Here is a 20,980-nt window from a genome sequence, read left to right as displayed (position 1 = left end):
GTAATAAAGGCAACCTTAATTTTATTGGGTCTTAACTGCTGAATACTCAGCTTTGCAACTTCAGTGTTATTTTTATGTCAGGTTACCTTCATCTACTTATTGTTTCATTTTTTTAAAAAATGTATCTTTCCATAAAGGAAACATTTAGACCTGATTCTTTGACTTGTCACAAGAGTGTAAAGTGAGCTCAAAGCATTATCGAAGAGGCATGTGAGCATTTTATAAGCATTAGTAGAACGAAGTACAGAACAGGAATAATCAGGCAGCAAGATAAATGAGGTTGCACTTTAACAATCACCTGTGTTGTATCTGGATCCACCTGTAAAGCAGAAGCAAAGGCAAAAAGACAGAGGTATTCTCTAATTGTTGCACAGCAAAATGCACTTAAAGCTTATTAAAAGATAATGTAGAAACAAGCAGTTTTAATGGATTTAGCCTGTTCTCCTGGGGTGCTGGGACCAGTATCAAATGTTTAGTTTAGAACTAGAAACAAGAGGGAAATTATTTTTCTGGGCTGAGATACCTAATAAATGACAGAGGAAGTCTTTACTGCCCCTTGGTATAAAACAGCTCTCTGCCTGCTCCTATAGGCGACATACAGCCCCTTCAGCTGAACATAACGCTTCTCCCTTACTCACATACTCAACTCCTTGGCTTGTGGAAAGGACTGGGCCATGTGAGCTATAAATAACCTCTAATTATAAATCAATGTAGGTTCATTTAAAGCATCATTTACAGTCTAATAACCTATCTAGCATGGTAGTACTAGTGTATGTTGACTAGCAAAATTGCCTTGCTCACAATTAGGGAATGCTGGAAAAGTTATACATTTCACAATCAGTGACTGCCTGGGTAAGAGCTAATAACAATGTTTCAGAACAAGATTAATGTTCAGTGGTTAAAAGAAGATTAAATAAGGCCAGAGCTTTCTTTATTAAATATGCAAGGCAATATACACTGCTATAGTTGAGTGACAATTTAAGACTAAATAATGAAGTCAGGCATTCACTGACGCACTACATTTTTCTAGTAACATCTGGCACCAAGAATCCACCTACAGTCAGACATAAAGAAGCTTTAACTTGTTAAGATTACTGTAGACTTGTACTGCAGAGTAAATACTCAGTAGTACGTATTGTTCATTTTAAGGTTCGGTGTGTAAAATCAAAGAAAATGGATTAGGGAATGACCAAATGGTATAGTGGGCATGTCCCCAAGTTCAAGGTCATGCCATACTAGAGAGCTTTAAGGTAGTTCCAAGTAAGATAACACATTGATACAGCATAATATGATGCCGTGAAGAAATATTAATTTAGGTCCTGGGGACAGTTCTGCCCACTTTATCTGTCTTAATTAGAGTGTCTAATTAACTTCAACAAAATAGTGCCATTTGGTATAGCTACAGTGCTTTTTAGGCAAGTCTGGAGACCTTTGTGTTGCAAATGGTAAGTACTCAGCTGGATTCTCATACTCGCAGAGCTCGGCCCTTCAGTACATACTGTATGTAGCTGCTGTTATTAACATCATTGTCTGTTATCCTGACCAAAGAACACTTCCAACTTCCTCTTCCTCCCAATCATGTCACATTCAATCTGATTGATTATCTGCCAAAGGAAAGTTTATAATTAACTCCAACTGTAATCTCCTTGTCTTTGCCTTTACAGTCTCTCCGAATCCCCCATGAGACTACGTATGACTATGTATTTCTCAGGTCTCTGGAAAAACAAGGTTGGAATACTTTGGTTGAAATGTGCAAATGCAGAACGAGATTCAGTAACATAAAAAGGTTTCATATTTTGATACTCTGATAAAATCCTGCATTCTGGTGGATGCTGCCCTGTTACCCCTTCCATAACCTCAGCCCCACCTCCCCAGATCTGCTCTATAGCCTCCGTCTAATCCAAAGCTATATTCTATTTTAAGGGGAACTTTCTAAATTGTGAAGTTGGACTGAAAATAGACTTGAAATCTGCCACCAAATGGCGTGACCTTTCTCTAGGCAGCATTAGCCTTTTGTTTGTTTTTTTTTCTATGCTGTCTCTGTGCTCAGCATCAACTTACAGATCTGCCTCTTCTCTTTCAGATCACTTTATCAGTTGCTGTCGTGAAAGAGGAATCTCTCAGAGAAACAGGAAGATGATACCGACTTACTCATTGAGAACAAAAGCAAACGGAAAATGCAAACCTACGTTAAATGCATAAAATAGTGTAAAGACTTTCTTTTTCTTCTCATAGTTTTATAAGGCTGGACACTTCAGAATCTTAGCTCTGCAGGATTGGGACTATCTATTGCTGTATTAAACAGCAGCTAATTAACTTCTGGTCTGATCCTGGTCTTGGCTTCTGGCCGCTATCAGAATTAGATTATCATAATAACAGCTATTAGAATGTTCTCTTTCTAACTGACTGGATAGCTTTGGACATTTGATCTGACCTATTTAAAAGTTAGAGATATGAAAGATCTGAAAAATACACTTCTGAGGACATAGAATAAAAAAGATGCTTTTGTAATTGCTTGTCTAATTTCAACTCGTTACTCTCTCACCATCTTTTAATCTTTGCATCTTCATATTTGGAAAGGAAAAGATTTCTTACCATATGAAGTCAGGAACAAATCACTTGCACTGCTGATGAAATTCTCTGTTCTCATTTGTTTGAGCCATAAATAATTTGAGAACGAGACAGGACAAAAATATTAACATCCTACAAACTCAGACATGTTTGTGTAAAATAAATGCCAAAGAACAAGGTATAATCTATCATGCAAATCACTGTTGCTTCATAAATAACCTGCAAAGAAGACAAAAAAAAAGGGCTGAATCTAATGAAGGCAGTTTTCAAAGAGGAACATGTGATACCTTCTCCATGCAAATCTATACATGAAAATAATCTCAAGCTCCTTAGATCAGAAAAAATTAGAACTAATGTAGACTTAATTTGTTAAAAGTTTGCATAAAACTTCAATACTCTGCAAAGGCTAGATATTGTTAATTTAAAATGGAAGAAAATCTGGAATGAAATTATGAACTCAATACCCCATTTTACTACAGTTTGGTTTGTAAGGCATATCAGCTTCACACAACGTAGCCCTGATCTTGGCAGCTGTGGAGATCTGAACTGTACTTTGGGATGTCCTTTCCTCCTTCACCAAAAGAAGTGAGCTGCTTCCAGTGACAGCAGCCATCTACCCCGTCACACGCAAACACGCTGCCTTGGTATTCAGAGACGCGCGGCCGCGGTACTCTTCACCAGCAAAGGCCGCTGCTATGGAAGCTGCTCTTCCCTCTGTCTTCTCCGTGTCACAACAGCAGCCTCCTGGCTTGACTGTCCTGGGCAAGAATCAAATGAAAAGACAGGCCAGAGGGGTGTAACAACTGCTGGTGTCTGTCTCATGGGCTTACTGGCTCCTGCTGCAGAGGAGGTAGGCAGCATGGCTGAAGAGCAGCAGTTCTCTCCAGCAGCAGCTGCAGATCCATATATCCCCTGAGCAGATACAAGGGGCAGTCAGCTGTACAGTCAGAGGACACAGGCCGAACATTCTGAACTGCTCTCAGGAAAAAGGAATGTAAGCTGGATGTTCCAGTAGTGGTCTTCTGTTAGAGAATGGAGTTATGAGATACCATTTCCCGAATTTAAGCTGGTGGGAGTGGCTGGATATATTTGGGAATATATAAGGTGGGAAAAAAACAGAAACAAGATCTTGGATGAGCTAATTTCATCTTCTTTATCACATCAGCACTCCTTTTGCAAACAATGTTGGACTGTTTCATTGCTTCTAGATTGGATGCAGAAAGGAATCAACGTTATAAGACAAAAGATGCTGCTTCAGGAGATTAATGCTAAATTGAATCAGGCAAAGATCACAGTCACAGCCCTGGACGATACATGTGAACAGATGGCAGCCTATGTTGATAGCTTGGAAGGCCAGACTGGCACAGCAAAATGCAATGCATTTTAATGAACTCCATTAAAACCATGGGGATTGAGTGTGACCATATTTAAGGGTCTGCTCTTAATCTTATAGAATTCAAAGCAAAAAATGCTATTGCCATTATCAACTGGAGAATCAAGCGCAGTTTGTAGAATATCCATGGAAAGAATTAATGATTTAAAAACCAACAAAGCTGGAGAGAGAAACAGCATGCTGATCTGTGTTTTGTGACTGGATGTACTGAGGTTCCTGTTTAGGAATGAAACCATAGAAAGTGAAATTATGTATATTTATAATAATGTGTAATTAATTTCAATTTCCTTTAATTATATTTATACACAGGAACTGTTTCCACTATGATTCTGAGAATGACTTAGAATTTCTAATGGCAAAAATGGCATTTACTCTCCTCAGAAAGACAGTATCCACAGCAACACAGAGATAAGACCATACGCAGGGACTGGTTTGGAACAGACATAGAAAGTCAAGTGCCTCCTAATGAGTCCTCTATAGCACGCTCTGCAGAATTAGGATATTAGCATTAATATTTGTTTTAAAGTGCTGATCCAGCCCAACCTTCCACACTTCATGGATTGTGTAAGTAACTCTTCTTCAAGAGCTTCCTGTTCTATTCTTTACAACCGAGATACAAACCACAGCTTGATCTAAAGCTGCCTTTTGAGTGATCAGTACGCTCTACTTAGCAGAGTGAATCATCTTTTGTGAATTATCTTGATGCAGTACCGACTGTTTATAGTTCAATGTCTAAAGCACTACAAGCATGAGGGTGCTCAGGGATGTCTGTGTGCAGAGTATAGCTATACATTCAAAGTTCTGAAAGCATGACAATACAATGGCTCTAAGAAATTCTTATTAGTCTGTGCTAGCTATCTATAAATGCAACCACAACTGCTGAACAGCCATTTTCTGATACCTCTTCCTGATTTACAGCCTCTCCAGATATAAGGTTCTTATAGATATAACCAGGAATATGTTCTAACCCAAGATAGTGGCTTTCATTTGGTCTTCATACTTCTCAGCTCTTGGTAGCTTTTGACTTCACTGATCACTCTCAAAGGATGATCTCCTGCCTGACATGAGCTTTCTCAGACCTATACTTTTGATGCACTCTAACATGAATATAGAACATCACCTTCAAATATTAGTTTGAACATCTCTTCTGCCCACATCTTAGATTTGATTTCTCATGTCTTTTGTTGTTATTCTACACATTATAATCACTACTCCTGTAGTTAATTCCTTCCTTTCTTCCTGTCTTTTTCTTCTGCTGTGCTTAGTGTGCAAATTTGACATTCACAGAATATCATTAACAAAACAAAGTAACACAACCACAGGTGAACAAGTAATTTCTCCATTAATAGCCATTCTAGTCACTCATCTTTTCTCTCTTTATCATCATAAAAATCTACAGTATCATCAAAGTACCACCACATTGATATTATCACGCTAGACGTTCTAGGGTAATACAGAAATAATACAGAAATCTTAATTCCTTTTTAAAATCATTTATGCCTATTGAGTTGCACTGTTGTTTAAATCCAACCTCATGCTTATTTTAACCACTGGCAGACTTGCTCTGTCGTTAGTAGCAGGCTTGACTGAAAACAATGTGAGTTTTGCTTACCTAAAAATCACAATTAGCTATTTCTGCTACTGTGGAAATAATAAAAAAAAATGGACAGCACTATAAATCTTTTCTTTCTGTGAATAACAATTTTTCATAAAAGGATGGGATTTTTTTTTGTTGCTTTTAAAAACCAGTACTCTATATTATAATTCATTTCACATAATTTTGTGGTTGACCATGAAAGTATAAACTGCACTGACTGCTTTATGATTAGTTTCTGATATACTTTTTTTTTAGCCCCTTTTTTTTTACTTTTTTTTTCATCTTTCTGGAGAGAAACTCGTCAAAGATTGTATACATACAAGACCAACAGAATGCATTTTATTACATATCTTACAATGCAAAAACCTGCCAATACCAGGACTATTTAGTTTCTGATTCATTTTAGCTGTACTCTTGGTATCAGATGGAATCTAAAATCCTCTTGCATTCTCTCACATTTAAACCTGAAATCTGTTTAACAGGTAAAAAAAATAATGAAGTTCAGCTAATACCACTATTTTTGTTTTGCAAAAATAAATACTAGTTAGGGAAATTCTGATGACCTTATTTTCAAAAGGAATGATTTTAATAAATATCTAAAAGTTTGTGTGAATACAGGCATATGGGCTGGCAATATTTCTATCATTAATTAAGACTATTTCCTTAATACCTTCTCTTCAGTATTTCTTAAAAAGCTTCATGCAGGTATTTTTACTTGGTTTTCTGCAATACATATATTTTAAAGAGTGGGTTATAACCATTAGTTGGAGATTAACTGCTATAGAGAAAAAAAATTTTACCTATGGTTAACCACAGTACTATCTTAAAGAATAAAAGAAACTGCATTGGTTCTGTTGGAACTAGAATGAATACAATCTGCGTTTGAACACAAAAAGGTTTAATTACCTTGTGTGTGTTTTCTCCATAACTTCGTTCTTTAAATGTTTCTTACGGGCAAGTTAGCAGTTTTCAGCTAGTAAGAAAATATGGTATGCCTACAATGCTCTCAAGCACACATATTTGTGGTTTCTTGGACATCAATGACTTGGTCAGATTTAGGTAATAAGAAGCAGCATTTCAAGTTACAGTTCTTTTATCTCCTTCTTCCACAGATAATTTCATATAGTCGCAGTGCAATGATTTTCTTCCTTTACAACACTTCTTTTTCACTAATCTAGGAAATATCTTAAACAAGTACACCAGAAAACTCTTACCACCCACAGAAATCTGATGCCAGGTATGATGTGCAGTGGAAATCAGTCTTAGGGAACTCTCTAGTGTGATTAATAGTTTATTCGAATTACCTTCCAGAGCATATTTCATGTCCTGGGCAAACAAAGTCCACATGATTTCAGCACTGATTTTTCCCATGTTCAGCTCTTGAGGGAACCTGCAATTAATCACATTGCATCAGTTTACCTACTGCTAGAAATTATGCTTTCAGTTGCACAGCAGAAGTGCAAATATTCCACAAATAATTCCCCTAGTACGAACTGACTGCATTTTGCATTTTGTATTATTATATGAACCATCCAATCTTCAAATAAAAACTTCCCTTAGTCTAATGTCAGAGGTCTAAGTAAGTAATTAGTTGAATATTGCACCAATTCTCTCACATGACGTTTTAAATCAAGAAACATCCATCTATCTTGCAGATAACTCATCTTCAATAAATCAGATGTCTTATGAAAAACCTGAAACAGTTGGCTCAGATGTCTAGCAGCTACAGATTTTCCTTAGTTCACTTATTACACTGGAAAATAGTGAATTTGTCTGGGAAGCTATATTGGTTTATACTAGTTGAATCCAATTCACTGTTTGAAGACTTTCACCTTGAAGTATGGATAAAACAGTAAAGAATATAAAAGGCAGAAAGATACATACTTTTGATTAAAAATTTTAGTTTTGGTCTTATGTTTCATGTCATCTTTGAAAAACAGTCCTTTTTAGATATTTTTTACTGTTACCAAATAAGTGTTTTTCCACAACTTTTTCATAGATCCCAGCTGCTTCTCATTGTATGTAAAAGAAAATCTTTTATCTTTCAGTTACCCTCTTCACGGTTAGCTACTAGCAAAAGCTGACATTTTAGTGACAGACGTATGTTTCACATCATATTTAAAAGGAGAGCTGTTTGCCTGTCTTTTTTTTTTTTTGGTTAAAAAAAAAAAAGGCTGCCGTTACTGCAAGGTGTGGGACTGACATTAATACGAGCAGCTCTCAAGGCACAGCAGCAGACCAGAGCAGGTCACGCAGCTGAAGAGCAGGAGGTATGACACGGAATCTCTGAGTCGTAAACCAGTTGTTTTACCTCAGTAAAACAGTAACTACAGTGGTCAGTGAGAGCCATACGAACACACTGGCCATTCACCAGGAATACATCGAATCAACAAAGATCATGTTCGTGAGGAACACGCACAGAGCTGTGTGGCTTTTGTCTTGACTTTATTGCACCACTTACACTCGCAGAGAATTTGATCCAAAGTCTTTTGACCTTTTATTGAAGCACTAACCAAATTCAGAAAATAGGCTCTAATAATTTTGTAAAAATGTAAGAATTTTTAAAGTTCTTATTGCCAAAGAAAGAAATGAAAATGATGTGCAACTTTGAGGTGGTAGCAATATGATTTTTTTCCAGGAACATATTTGACCCTGATCATATCTGCAAAGAAAAAGTACTTAAATTAGCTCTGTCACTTCAATATGAAACAATCACTAGCTCTTCTGCAAGTGTGGGCATATTAAAATAGATCTCAAGAAAATAAGTTAAAGCCTTGTAGAACTTCAAATAGGCAATTTTTTTATATGTACGTACTAAAACGTAGTGCATCAGAAACAGAAGCTTCCTTCCACACTTCTCCCAGATGCGTCAGAAGTGAGGTTCTTCATTCAGCTAAATCCCACAGTATCTATCAGTGAAGCTGCTTCAGCTTCACTAATTGTAGCAGAGGTGGCACCTTTCATACAGTGTTTTAGGTACTTCTTATACCACATCCCAGAACTTGTGTTGATGGGCATGGAACAAAAATCCATCAACATCTGTGCTGCTGCCAATGCAAGATATCCTTCTCCTTCAGCTACATTACTGTTGGGAATTAAGGTGCAAACCAGTGATAGTAAATCTCCTCAGACACCATGATCTGCATCTTCTGCACGCGTCACACAGATAATGGCTGCAAAGTCATCTCATTTCGAGAAGCAGCATTACTGGTTCTAGCACAGGGGTGATGAGGACAGGCTGACTTAGACTGTGCTTGAAATCTAATGTCAAACATATATCAGCATCTCTCTGGTAAGTACAACGCCAAAACAAATCGGTCCTACCAGAGAACCAACTGTAAAACGACAAGCGCGAATGTTCCATTTAACTCCACCAGCAGGACTGTTTGTGTGAACAATATGGAAAACGTCTGCATTATTTCAACGCATATTATGTTCATTTTTGCAGATTTGATTGTTATGAAGCAATCTGTCATAGAGTGACAAACTGGTTAATGCTTGCAGGACGTTTTTCCAGTTTTTATTTTTCTAGGAAAAAATAAAGAAGGCTTCTACTGGCTTGCCATCTGCCAGGAGTTACTGGGCAATATTGGCAGTTTTCACAGTATGCTTCTAGTCTCTGTTACTTGCGGGGTGGCTTATACCTTATCTAAGGGAAGGGCTAAGAATTGTGTCATGCCCACTTCACAATTAATACTAACGTATCTTTTTTAATCTCCTTGACTTTTACTATGTATTTTAAACAATCCACCCAGTTGTTATAATCCCATTTGTTCATGCGATTAAGAATATAAGGGCACATGCACAACCTGAGAATGCAGAGCTCTGAGGAAGACTTTATGTATATATGTACTACACACAAGTGCCAGCCTTTTTTTTTTCCTACACAGAAGTGTAATTGGTATGGCTGCAGTATGCACCACTCCTGCCACAATTTTCCTGAGGGATATGCATGAGTAGTCACATTTACTTTAATTTGGTTCCTCATATTTCTAAGATTACTTATGTAATCATAATATATAATTTATTATTTGCATTACAGTAGCACTCAGAGGCTTCTAGTAGGTTTAAAAAATTACTATGCAGGAACTTTAAAATATGTAATATGAGAAATCACTGACCTTCAAAACTCACAGTTTAAAAGGACAAGACAGAGAATGGGGAAGAAGACAAAGTAGAAGTGACTTGCTTAATATCCTATGACAGGTGAATGTCAGTCAGGAAGAGAACTTAAGCTTTTGAATCATCCTTTGAGCCCTCTTCCCAACCAGGACAGGGTTCTAGTTTGCTTTAATATACATACAAACGTATAAATATATACATATACTATCACATCAATATTCAGAAAAAAGTGAAATAAATAAGAATAGAAAATTCCAGGTGATCAATTAACATTCAATATTTATTTCCAAGTACATGACTCGTAAAAAGCTTACTCTTCCCTTGTTCCTAGCTCGCACTTTGTCAGAGAGATGCACTTAGTATTGTCAGCCGTATTTCACTGACTAAACTGACAGGCTGAATTATCAGCATTATGAAAATTGCCCATGTTAGGACGTATACAATAAACGTAATGTAAACTGCAGAGTAGAACATGACTGAGATTTTATGTCTGTTATTCTTCAGTATTAATCTGTTCAGAGAGTTTTGCTTCTAAGTATATTATGCACATTTAATATTTTCTACACTCTCTTAATTTTCTAATTCTAACATCTATACACCTATAGGTAAAGAAGAAGGTACAGAGACTAAGCTTGACATTTGCAGTCACTGTTAAAACTGCTTGGAGGACCCTAAAAATAGTATTGTTAAAAGGAAGACAGCTTCTTATAATTCCACATTACAGTACATTCCTTCCTGACATCATGTTATAATGTTAAAATCAGTACTTGACAACTGTAAGTACAACTTTTAATTTGTGCTATAAATAGTTCTGGCACATCTTGAGTTTGATTCCAAATGTCAGAAGCAGCAGTAATGTTTTTTCAACTGTAATATATCTTTCTGGCTAAGAATAATGACAGAAGCAGCTATATATAATTTATTTGTCTTCTCTAAAGTCACCTTCACATAGAACACTCAGACACTGCTCAAGGAAGCCATATGTCACAGTTCACAGCAGTCACCACTGACTCATCTGCATTTGGGGCCACAACTGAAGGCAAGTTCTGACATATATAAAACTACACACACAATTGACAGCAAAAAAATAGTAAAAGCAGCAAAATACAAAGAAGAAACAATCCCTAAGAAGTGTCTTTTAAATTCACCGTATTTAAAAATTCATAGGCAAATTCTTCACAGACCCAGCTAGTTAGATTGGCGTAGAAGTTCTCTGACAAAATACACAGCCATGAGAGTCACATGCAGGGCTGATTCTGCTTTTCAAGATCTGACATAGGAGAAACTTTATCTACAGATGAATGAGCTCAGTGAGAAACCATCCCTCACTAAAGGACTGAAATTACTATTCAATTCCAAATAATTTACAGACAGCTCAAGGATTTCTTAGCATGATTTATCGCTGTGCACAAGACGTTAATGGATGCTAAAGCCAGGGTTTGTATTCAACACTAATGCAAATAAAGCCAAAGGGTATGCCAAGCACTCCGATAAGCTCAAGAGAAAGGGATCAAGTCTCCTCATATTGTAAAAAGAGCCGGAAACTAGTCAAACGGTTAGTCAGAACTAACTTGGATAGTCTAGGATTTATTTTTGCAAATCAAAGACTGAGATACCATCTCTAAGTTATGTGATCTGCAGGCAGAAAAAGCCTAAAGGATTTTTAAAATTACAGTGACAGAGATGGAAAACAAGGAGATTACTGGGTGCCATACTTCAGTGCAATGGCTTATCTGGTCATTCTGAGCAAGGCGATGGAACCAAGAATCTAGGTACATCTTTATGTAAATAAGCACTGACTCCTATCACATATTTCTTACTCTAATGAAGAAAGTATTTCATGTTCCTGGATTTCAGATGAAGGTCTAGGCAAAAAAAGCAAGTTATTTCTCTTTTTCCTAAGCTCTTCTTAACTGTACTCTAGAAATGCAATTACTGGAGTAAATCCCAAGTCCTCTCTCAGACCAAACTCTCTGAAAAAAAGCCAAGGAAGGAATTAGGGACTTCATTGTATATTGCAAAATCTTTTACCCTACTCGTAGGGAGGAGATATATTTGAAGGGATATACAAGACACACATTTGTCAGAAAAGAAGTATGCATCCTAGAATGTCTTCAACAAGTTGGAGGAAGGACAGATAACAGCTTTCATATAAGAACTAGTTTATACAAAGGCCTTTTCCTTTTGAGATCATCTGTTCTAAAAGGATGATGGTGGCCATGTTGTGTTCTCAAAAGTAGAGGTGCTGTAGCTCTGGAAGCTGTAAAGCAGCACGGAAAGGAAGACAGGAGATAGCCTCCTTCCAGTCTCCTGCATTATGAGTATCTGCTTAATAGTCATTATTAAGCTCGTTATTCTAAAGTTTGGCTAATCTCTCATCATCATGGTAATGAAGCCCAATTACATTGGTCTACACATGCTGTCCTTTTATGCATTGTTAAGCCTGTGATCTAACAACTATCATAATGGAAAATTTAGGTTTCTTTCCTGTATGTGAATCCACATAAGGATTTGCATTTTCTGTTGTTGTGGACTCAATCTTCTCTCTGTTCCCTATGTCTAAGCATTTAGTAAAATAGGAGTTTCCATCATTTGTATGCTTTAATTTAGTGTTTATGGGCTACATGTATACTTAATTCCAAGTTGTGTCTGAACTTCCTTTCTAAAACTCATGCTGGTTTCCATATTTAAAACAATCAGATACTGATGGGTATTACCCAGCTATCACAGTTACTGTTGCAGTTATTGTATGTGTAAAGCTAACAAAGCTTAACACACAACCGAAGCACACAAAATTTTCCACACACTAAAGATAAATGGTAACAGCAGCAGTTGACTTACTAAAGGGAAGTGATAATCAAAGGTCAAGTTCTTAAGCATCTATGTAAGACATTTTGTATTATTTGTACTTTATCACCTTATTTTTAGGTAAAAAGACTTTTCTTTTGTGAACTCTTTCAGAATTTGGTCCCTAAGCAGCAAAATATCAGATAAATTTCCCATGCAAACCTCCACATATTACATTATCTAACCTTTGTAGAAGCCATACATTTTCACATTTCTCAGTGAAGCAAGAGGATGACTAGAAGATTGCTCTATTAGTAATTTTGCTTCCTCTTGCTGCAATTATTTCTGTCTCATAGGCCATAATTTTCCCATTTTCTCTGTCATTCTTAAAGCAATACTATAAAATCTCAATTTATCCAAAACATTACTGTTAAAATCACCTTCCTCACTTGCATGACAGTCTCTAATCCTCAACTTATATGTCGACCATACAATACTATTTAGTGGAACTTCTTAATAAACAGAATATGCTAGGTTTTCACAGGAAATAAGTTAACCATTACGTTGCCTGTACATGACCATTTCCATGTATTTCCAAAAATACAAAAATGCATATAAAATCTAGCCACTTACGAATGTCTTCTATTAATTTTAATTAGGCAAAAATTTAATGAAAACTGTTTACACTGGCTAGTTCTAACAAAGTGCTATATATAAAACCACAGATCAATGGAATGAAATTTAACTCATCTTGAAAGAAAACGTGAAGAATCAATGTATGAAGCAAAATGTAAATAAACCCCAAAAGCATTTACCCTTGATAGCACTGCATGTCTCTAATTCAATCCTAAACTAAGGAATTCCTATGACAATTAAAAAAAGCTTATTCTTACTTTGTGCTGTCAAATCTGCAGTCTGCTACGTTTTAAGAATATTGAAGTCCCTGAACCTCAGATGCACATTCTCAGAATAGCTCAAATTTCATACTTGGTGGGTCCAGTCTCATTCAGGTGCTAAGGAAAGTCTGCTCCTGGTGTGAGAATACACTCATTTTTGTACTGTGCATACAGCGACAGGTTAGATTGCACTATCTGTGGAGTGCTGGGCATGATCACTGCTTCACTAGTTCTTAAGGCACAAGTTCTATCTGATTTTGGAAAATACGTATTCTATTTAAACCCTGAGCAAAGAGTTCATTTATTCTCACTTTTTGTGCTCTCTCCTCCACTTATCAAAAACTTTTAACAAACTCAATGTTCCTTTTCCTGAAGAAAACATAACGGACAAGACTTTATACACTCCATATAACTAACCTGGTCTTAAAGTATATGATGCTACATGAGAAAATGACAGCAGGTCTTGGGAAAGAACAGAATATCGCTTTGTTAAAGAGAATAATGTTCACAAGTTTAATGAAATAAGCAATATTCATATGCTTCCACAGAATGAAGCGTAATTGATAACTGAATCAAGACACAAACGAACACACCAGATATACTTTCCATTGCCAAAGAAAGAAAAACATTTTAGAGTTAGCCTAACATAGCCCAATTCATTATATAGTTTACCTGATTTTTTTTCACTTCCTTCCATGCTTTTGTTTGTTTTTGTGTATGTGTGTGTGTGGTGGTGGTGTTTTTTCCCACTGACATATTTGTCATAACTAACTGACTCATCAGTTACAGTTATGCTGTTTCTCCAATACAAATTACTATCCGTGACTTCATGGATTTATTAAACATTCTGGCTCCTGAAGCATGAGGAAAATCTGCTCCTGCAGATTTCATGTGCCAGTTCATTTCACACTGTGGAATGTGGAGGGAGTGTGTGAAACCTCTTGGAGGCTTGCTTTTACAGCAGCTCTGATAATTTCCATTTCCAAACACTCAGTATCATTTGCCATTCTGTGTTGGCATCAACGTTCTTCAGTTAGGTTCCCTGTCCTGTGTCACCCTGCTGTAACTTCTGAATGCCCAGATCATATTTCAACTAAATACCATGTTCACTGCAAAGAGAACTCAGTCCCATTGTCCAATTTTCTTTGCTCTGTTTTGTTTTGCAACATTTAATCTATCCTGACTTCCAAATGTTAAGCTAACTCTTTCTGACTTCTAAAATTTAACTTTGCTAATTATATCACTTTTTCTTTCAATCTTTTTTTAGGCTCTAGTTTTTGCCCTAACATTCTTTTTGAGTTGGGCATTCACTATGTCTTCTCCAAGAACATGGGGCTGACATTACTCCAGATTCTCATCTCTAACTGAATATACAAGTTCCTAACAGATTTTGCAGGACTATTTCACATTTGAGTACTTTCTCTAAGTATCTTTGATCAGCTTTTCTGAAGAAACATTTATGCTATCTTTACCCAAATAATAAATGGTTTCTCTTCTTGGTTCTTCAGTGAATCAGATAATTTTGTGGGTATCCAACCCTGGTAATCTCAGAAAATATTAATAGCATTTCTTCTTGAATGCTAACTATGATTTTTATTTTCCTTTCAAAATGTGAGTTAGTACTAAAGTACTAAATAAGAGTATGAAACGCACAGTGTTCCTAGAGGAAAGAAAACAGATCCTTACGTTGCAAAAACGTAAGAATCAGTAATTTAAAAGTCCCACCAGAGCTGTCGTGTTTCTTAAGTTTGCATTACAACAATACACATAACTATTCTGAGTGTGTGTGCTATACAGTTAAACAGCTTTTCACTAGAGATGTGCAGAGGCTCAGAGTTCAGACCTTGCTTTCCAAAGCACAAGCATATTTCAGGTGAAGATTTTCTTCTTGATTTGTTGTTCCTTTTAATTGAACAGATATTTTATTTTGATAGCAATTTCTGCTGTCTCACAGTGTGTACAATGCGTGTTCAATGAGTGCCGGGAAGTCCTAGATTTGCTTGTGAGCTAGGTTCCAATCACATTTCACATTGTTTGAACTAGTAGAATGACAGTTTTAGAACTTAAATGCCAGACTTTGTTTTTTGCCTCAAACCTGTCAAGTTTCTTATAAGATCTGCAGGTTGCCCACACAACTCCCACTGAATGGTCTGGTACAGTCTCTCAGTTCCTGCAATGCTTGCTCAGACAATCGTGTCATGTTTCATCTGGGTTCATCATGCAATACAGTTCAAATTGCTCTATCACAGCATCTTTTTTGCCTCCAAGGTAGATATAAAAATAGGGTTTCCAAAAATGGTTGAGGAAAAAATTCTGAGCTATATTATACTATTGTGAAAACTCCTATCAGAATACTTGCACCCCTCCTGGGAATCTTCAGTAACCTCATTTCTACAACAGGATCTAAATGGATGTAGGCCTGAATATTCCACTGAGACACTGCATGGCCATATATTTCTGATAAGGAGTCACAGTTTTGCAATATTCTTATGCATTCAACTCGTATTTTCCTTTCATCCGTTTTCTTTTCAGAGGTAAGCAAGGGGGAAGAGGCTGTCATTTTTTCTCAACATTTTTACATGTTGCTTTTGTGTTATAAGAAGCTGTTATTTAAAAAAAACCCAACGTATCCGAAGCACCTCTGAACAGTTTTTCAAGTTTTTCTACCCACAGCCTCTTCATCTCTCACTCCTCATGCCTCCTGTGTCTCAAAGACACTTTACTCCCTGTGTTCAGCTTTCCACTTTCAAAACAACAGTGAAAATTGGAGAAGTCACACACGTAAACTCTCTCCTTTAATCTGTCCCAACTCAGTCTGCTCCCGATTCTTTTTTCACATCTTACACAATCACTCAGCTGTACTTTAGGGAATCTCCTAATCCCCTCAGAGGAACTCTGTTCTTTATCCCTTTCTTTTCTCCCTCACATTTGTGTAAAAATATAGCTAGTACAATTTTTAGGATAATTAATCCCCAACTACTCTTGTTTAATTTCAATGAAAAGAGTGAAATGAAACACATGTATGTATTTGTTCCAGTTAGATGTTTTGTAATAAGTATGTTTGTTATACAGTCAGATACAAAATTGAGCTTTCATTAATAGAGGAACTTCACACTAAGTTTTATAAATGGAGTGAACAGGGAAAGAGTTTTATTTCCTCTGTAGGGTAGGAACTTGTTTCTTAACAAAGTCAGTGTAGGAAACGATTGAACAAAGAGATGTTTGTTATCCAGGACTGAAACAATCCTTCATTTATTTAAAGGAAAGGAAGGAATCAGAAGGCAATGAAATATCTTTCAACTTCTGGTTATCACCAGGAGGTTTCTTTGGTAATTATACTGTGGGTCCATATAAAGTATGATACCTTTTATCAAAAGACAAGCACGTCTCCATGTACAGAGTACCTTTCAGTATCTACCCTATTTTGGCTGAAAGAAATAGACTTGTTCCCTTTCAATGCCACTGCAGAGACCTCTATTGCTTAGTCATAATATGGATATAAGTTTGAATTTTAATTTTTGCATAAGTCATCACAGCTAAACTACGTCCAGATTTTCTAGAATCTCTCTATAAAATAGCTCCTAAGAGCTGAAAGAGCTAGAACTTTTTCTAGGCCCTCATCATATTGCATTTCAATTAGTGCAACATCTGTTCCTCCAGCCTTAATATGTGAAATGTGTTCCTTTGCACCCCTCCTGTATACTTCATTTTCAAAATCCAGCACTCTGTCTCCTCCTTCTGTGTTTATTGATTGGCTCTCTCTTCTCTACTAGTGTATCAACCATAAATTATTTAACTTGCCTTGGTTATTGATTGTACCTCCCTCATCTGTTACATCTTCAATTCTGAGAAGTCAACTTCCATCTCTGTTAAGTGTAGGATATTGCTCTCCATTTCATAAATTTTCAAGTCAGCGTGGCTAGGCTTTCTCTCTAGCCAAGCATAAATTTGGGCAGGGTCTTTTTGTGAAGTTCATTATTCTTTTACAAATGCATCCCTAAAATGCTATTATAATGCCTAAAAAAGTCTGAGCACCTTGTGTGCCAAGATACTATCATACATTAACACCATCACATTATTTCACTGAACTTTCTCTTCTGTCTATCCATTTGGTTCTCTTGCATAATATTTTGCTACTTAACTTTTGGGTTGCTTCATATACCACATGTTTTTAGAGTTCCTAAATTTCCATGCTCAGAGCACTAAGTCTTTGTCATAAACTATGTCAATGTTATATTTTGTATTTTAAAACATCTCTAGCTAGATATATTTAAAACACAACTACTGATTGAATTGTATTTCCTGTCCTTATTTTAATAAATCCATGATTCTGAATTTTTACACAGAAAGTAATTACTTACTGGTTCAACACAGGTGTATATGCTGTTTTATCTTCATCTATGATGGTGACCATCAGAGTAATAAGCTGTGCCCAGAAATCCAAATTCTTTGTTGTCGGTCCCTGTTCTCTTTAGGAACTTCTTGTTTCTTACCCTATTAAAACAAGATTGAATATATTTTATATTAGAGAAATTAGATAAAATATTATGGGATTTCCATTTACAGATTATTACTTGGTTGGAAAGAGCAACATATTAAGAATCTTCAGAAATTTTGGACAAAGACTGTCTATCCACTTTAAAGTAGATTGTATGACAGACTGGGTCTGGCTGTGAATACATATCAAAAAACATACACAGTGCAAAGACAGCCAGGTCAGCAAAGGCAACCAATAGAGACTTGATTTTGAGAGCATTTTCACACTTTAAATACATTCTTAAATTCTTCATTGTGCTTAAACTGAGAGCAGGTAAAATTGTCTGCTAAGGCAGAACTTCTATACCCTATACAATAAATACCAAACAAAGCAATGATAAGGAACATTTCTTGTTTTGTTTTGGATTATACACTGAAGTTATTTGGCCTAAAAGCTGCTATGATGTTCACTCTGAATGAAGAAGTGGTTAAACTTCCCTTTATTTTTTAATAGCCAAAATAAAAAAGGCTATTGTCCAAAGTATTCTGCACAGAGATTTTCCAGGCACTCCTGGATTGACTGGCAGAACCACAAAGTAAGCATTTAAGAGAGGCAGAGAAAAAGACCACAAATTAGGAGGGGGGGAAAAAAAATAAAACCCAGGACATACTAGGAAAAATCCCTGAAAATACTAGGAAAAGGTACATAGGAATCTCCAAAAGGGAGGCTTGTAAAGGTATTGTCTTGCCAAGGATTTTAAAGCTGTGAGCAAAACCAATCTGTTATTTGATTCCTTTTTTTATCCAAGGAAATGGGATTTTTGTATACTCCTTGTAAATTAAGATGACTGCAACTAGTTTTACATCCAAAGCAGAGAACCTGAGATTTTGTAATAATCACAAGGAAGGACGTGACACACTGATATAGCGGATGGATTACCAACATGACTCTCCAGTCATTAATTAAAAGTTGGTATGTAAAGCAGTGGTTTTTATCGCTCTCAACTAAAAGCCTGCCTTTTGCACCTTTTTATATAGTTATAAGTATGTATTAGTATTCACCACTTACAAACTTTTATTGAGCACTTTATACTTTTTAATCTCACTAAAATGTGCATTTACAGTTAGATTTTTGTCTCTACAGTTTTGATTTATGAATTCTTAGTCTACAGTTTCCTAGATAAAAGTATTTTTCAGTTCTTTGCTTGAAGGAAGAATCGGATTCTTTATCAATGTCCAATAAATGACTTCATTGCAAAGAATCAAATATGAAAAGAAATATTTTTATCTCTGTATGGACACACACATAACATATACACATAATTTCTGCCGCACAGCGGTATGTCTGCACATGCTTGGTCTCTTCTACACAGCTGTCAAATAGAAAGGAGTGTTTTCACTCAACTGGTAAGTCAGAGAAAATAAACATGCTTATTATCTTGCAAGTTTAAACATGCATTCCCTGTACTTCTCATTTGTAGTCAAAATACGACCACTTCAATGGACCTCATATCTCGTTGAACAGATATGACACTATATTAGTGTCATAGTGAATTAATTAAATGTTATCTTAACCTCAATTAACTTTATCTATTAACAGCATTTAGAATGGCAGAAAGGGAATTTCAGTAACACTTAATTGAAATTGTTTTTGTGGTCACTGTGGAATATTTTAGAAAAGTATCATTAATCACACTGTACACACTCAGTTTGTCTATAAGTGCTGAATTAAAGGTGAGGCTCAGAAGCAATTAGAACGGATGGTGTGACCAGTATCACCAGCAATTTGTAACCACACATGCAAACAAGAGTGCTTTTCAAAACAGAAATGAATATTGGAGGATTAATATCACTCAAGGGCTTTTCCTTGTGTACATTATACTTTCATTAAAAGACCGTGTTTCTATATCAAAGATTATTTATAATTTATCTTTTTTTTTTCCTCAAAAGCTAGTGCATGCTTAAGCCAAACCAACGGAAAGGCAGTAGTAGAAGACAGAGCCAGTTCACATTTAGTCCAGCATCTATCCAAGAGCTATATTTCACAGAAAAAAACCTGCAATGGCACATAGCTGAGAGCTTTTAATGATTGTGAATGTGAATCACAGAACTCAAAATTCTTTTCTTTAATATAGATAGCAAAAAGTAATTAAGTTACAAAGAAAAGGTTGCACAAGGAGGTGCTTTCTACAAAAATCCTCTGGTACAGAAATCTTTTAAAAATCAAGATGATCTTTTCAAAGTCCCCAGAGAAGATATTTTAAAAATAGTTTCACATTAATAGATTCATTTTATGCTCTGAAAGGAAAGAGCATACTCTGCCCATGCTCAGTTGTAATGTCCATTCTTTATCCTAAAATCTAACTAACAGGTGAGAAATCCTCAGAATCATTCAAGCTGTTTTTACATTAATTATTATTATTGCTGCTATTATGTGTTTTACGTGGTTTCTGGCAACAGATGCCTTCACAAAAGCATTCAATAAGGTAAAACAATGTTAGTAGTTTGATTACATTGATTAGTTGCAAACTTGCAAAACTGACAGAAGAAAATTCCATTGTGGAATAAAAGTTAACTTTTGAAACAGCTATTTTCATATCAAAAAAAGGTCAGTGATACAGTTTGTTTGGCTTGTTTCTGTTAGTGTAACTGAGAGGCATGGTAAACTGCTTAACAGTGTAGAAAAAGTGAGTGGGAGGACAGCATCATGCTATTACACTTCAGCATTTTCTTAATGAAATAAAACACCCTTTTACAGGCACTGAAGTTTAATTTCTATACTGCTTTGCTAAAGTCTGCTCTGGTGACATGGGTGCACCATCAGTCAGTTCTGAACAGTCAGTAAGAATGCCCTCTTATTAAATGAAAAAAACAAGTTACGTTTTTCCTCCTTAGTGGTCTCAAAAGAAGTTTATCTGCTCTAATTTTATAACTGTGATGATAATAGCTCATGTCTCAGTCTTGTGATTTGGCCTCATATCCAACCAGTTCTCAGTAGCATGCATCCTTTCACTTTAGGAATTAATCATATGCACTTACATAGTGCAGTGTATTTACAGTCTGTGCAGAAATTGTGAAAAAGCCTTTTAAACTGCCCAGATTTGATTAGTTTGTACATAAGCAAAGTGTATAAAGTAT

The 20,980-nt window shown here is 36.0% G+C and overlaps 1 protein-coding gene across 1 annotated transcript in view; it reads right to left on the bottom strand.

Moving 5' to 3' along the window:
• Positions 1–20,980, bottom strand: part of UNC13C (unc-13 homolog C) — a 155,548-nt gene that overhangs the window by 43,606 nt on the left and 90,962 nt on the right. The window contains 3 exon segments of the mRNA XM_086620088.1: positions 6,866–6,951; positions 17,728–17,833; positions 17,836–17,860. Coding sequence (XP_086476214.1) covers positions 6,866–6,951; positions 17,728–17,833; positions 17,836–17,860 — 217 coding nt within the window.

Source organism: Tauraco erythrolophus, chromosome 14, assembly GCF_009769465.1.
Source record: "Tauraco erythrolophus isolate bTauEry1 chromosome 14, bTauEry1.pri, whole genome shotgun sequence".
Lineage (NCBI taxonomy): Eukaryota > Metazoa > Chordata > Aves > Musophagiformes > Musophagidae > Tauraco > Tauraco erythrolophus.
The sequence above is the reverse complement of the archived record's forward strand: the minus strand, read 5'-3'. Positions and strand labels throughout refer to the sequence as shown.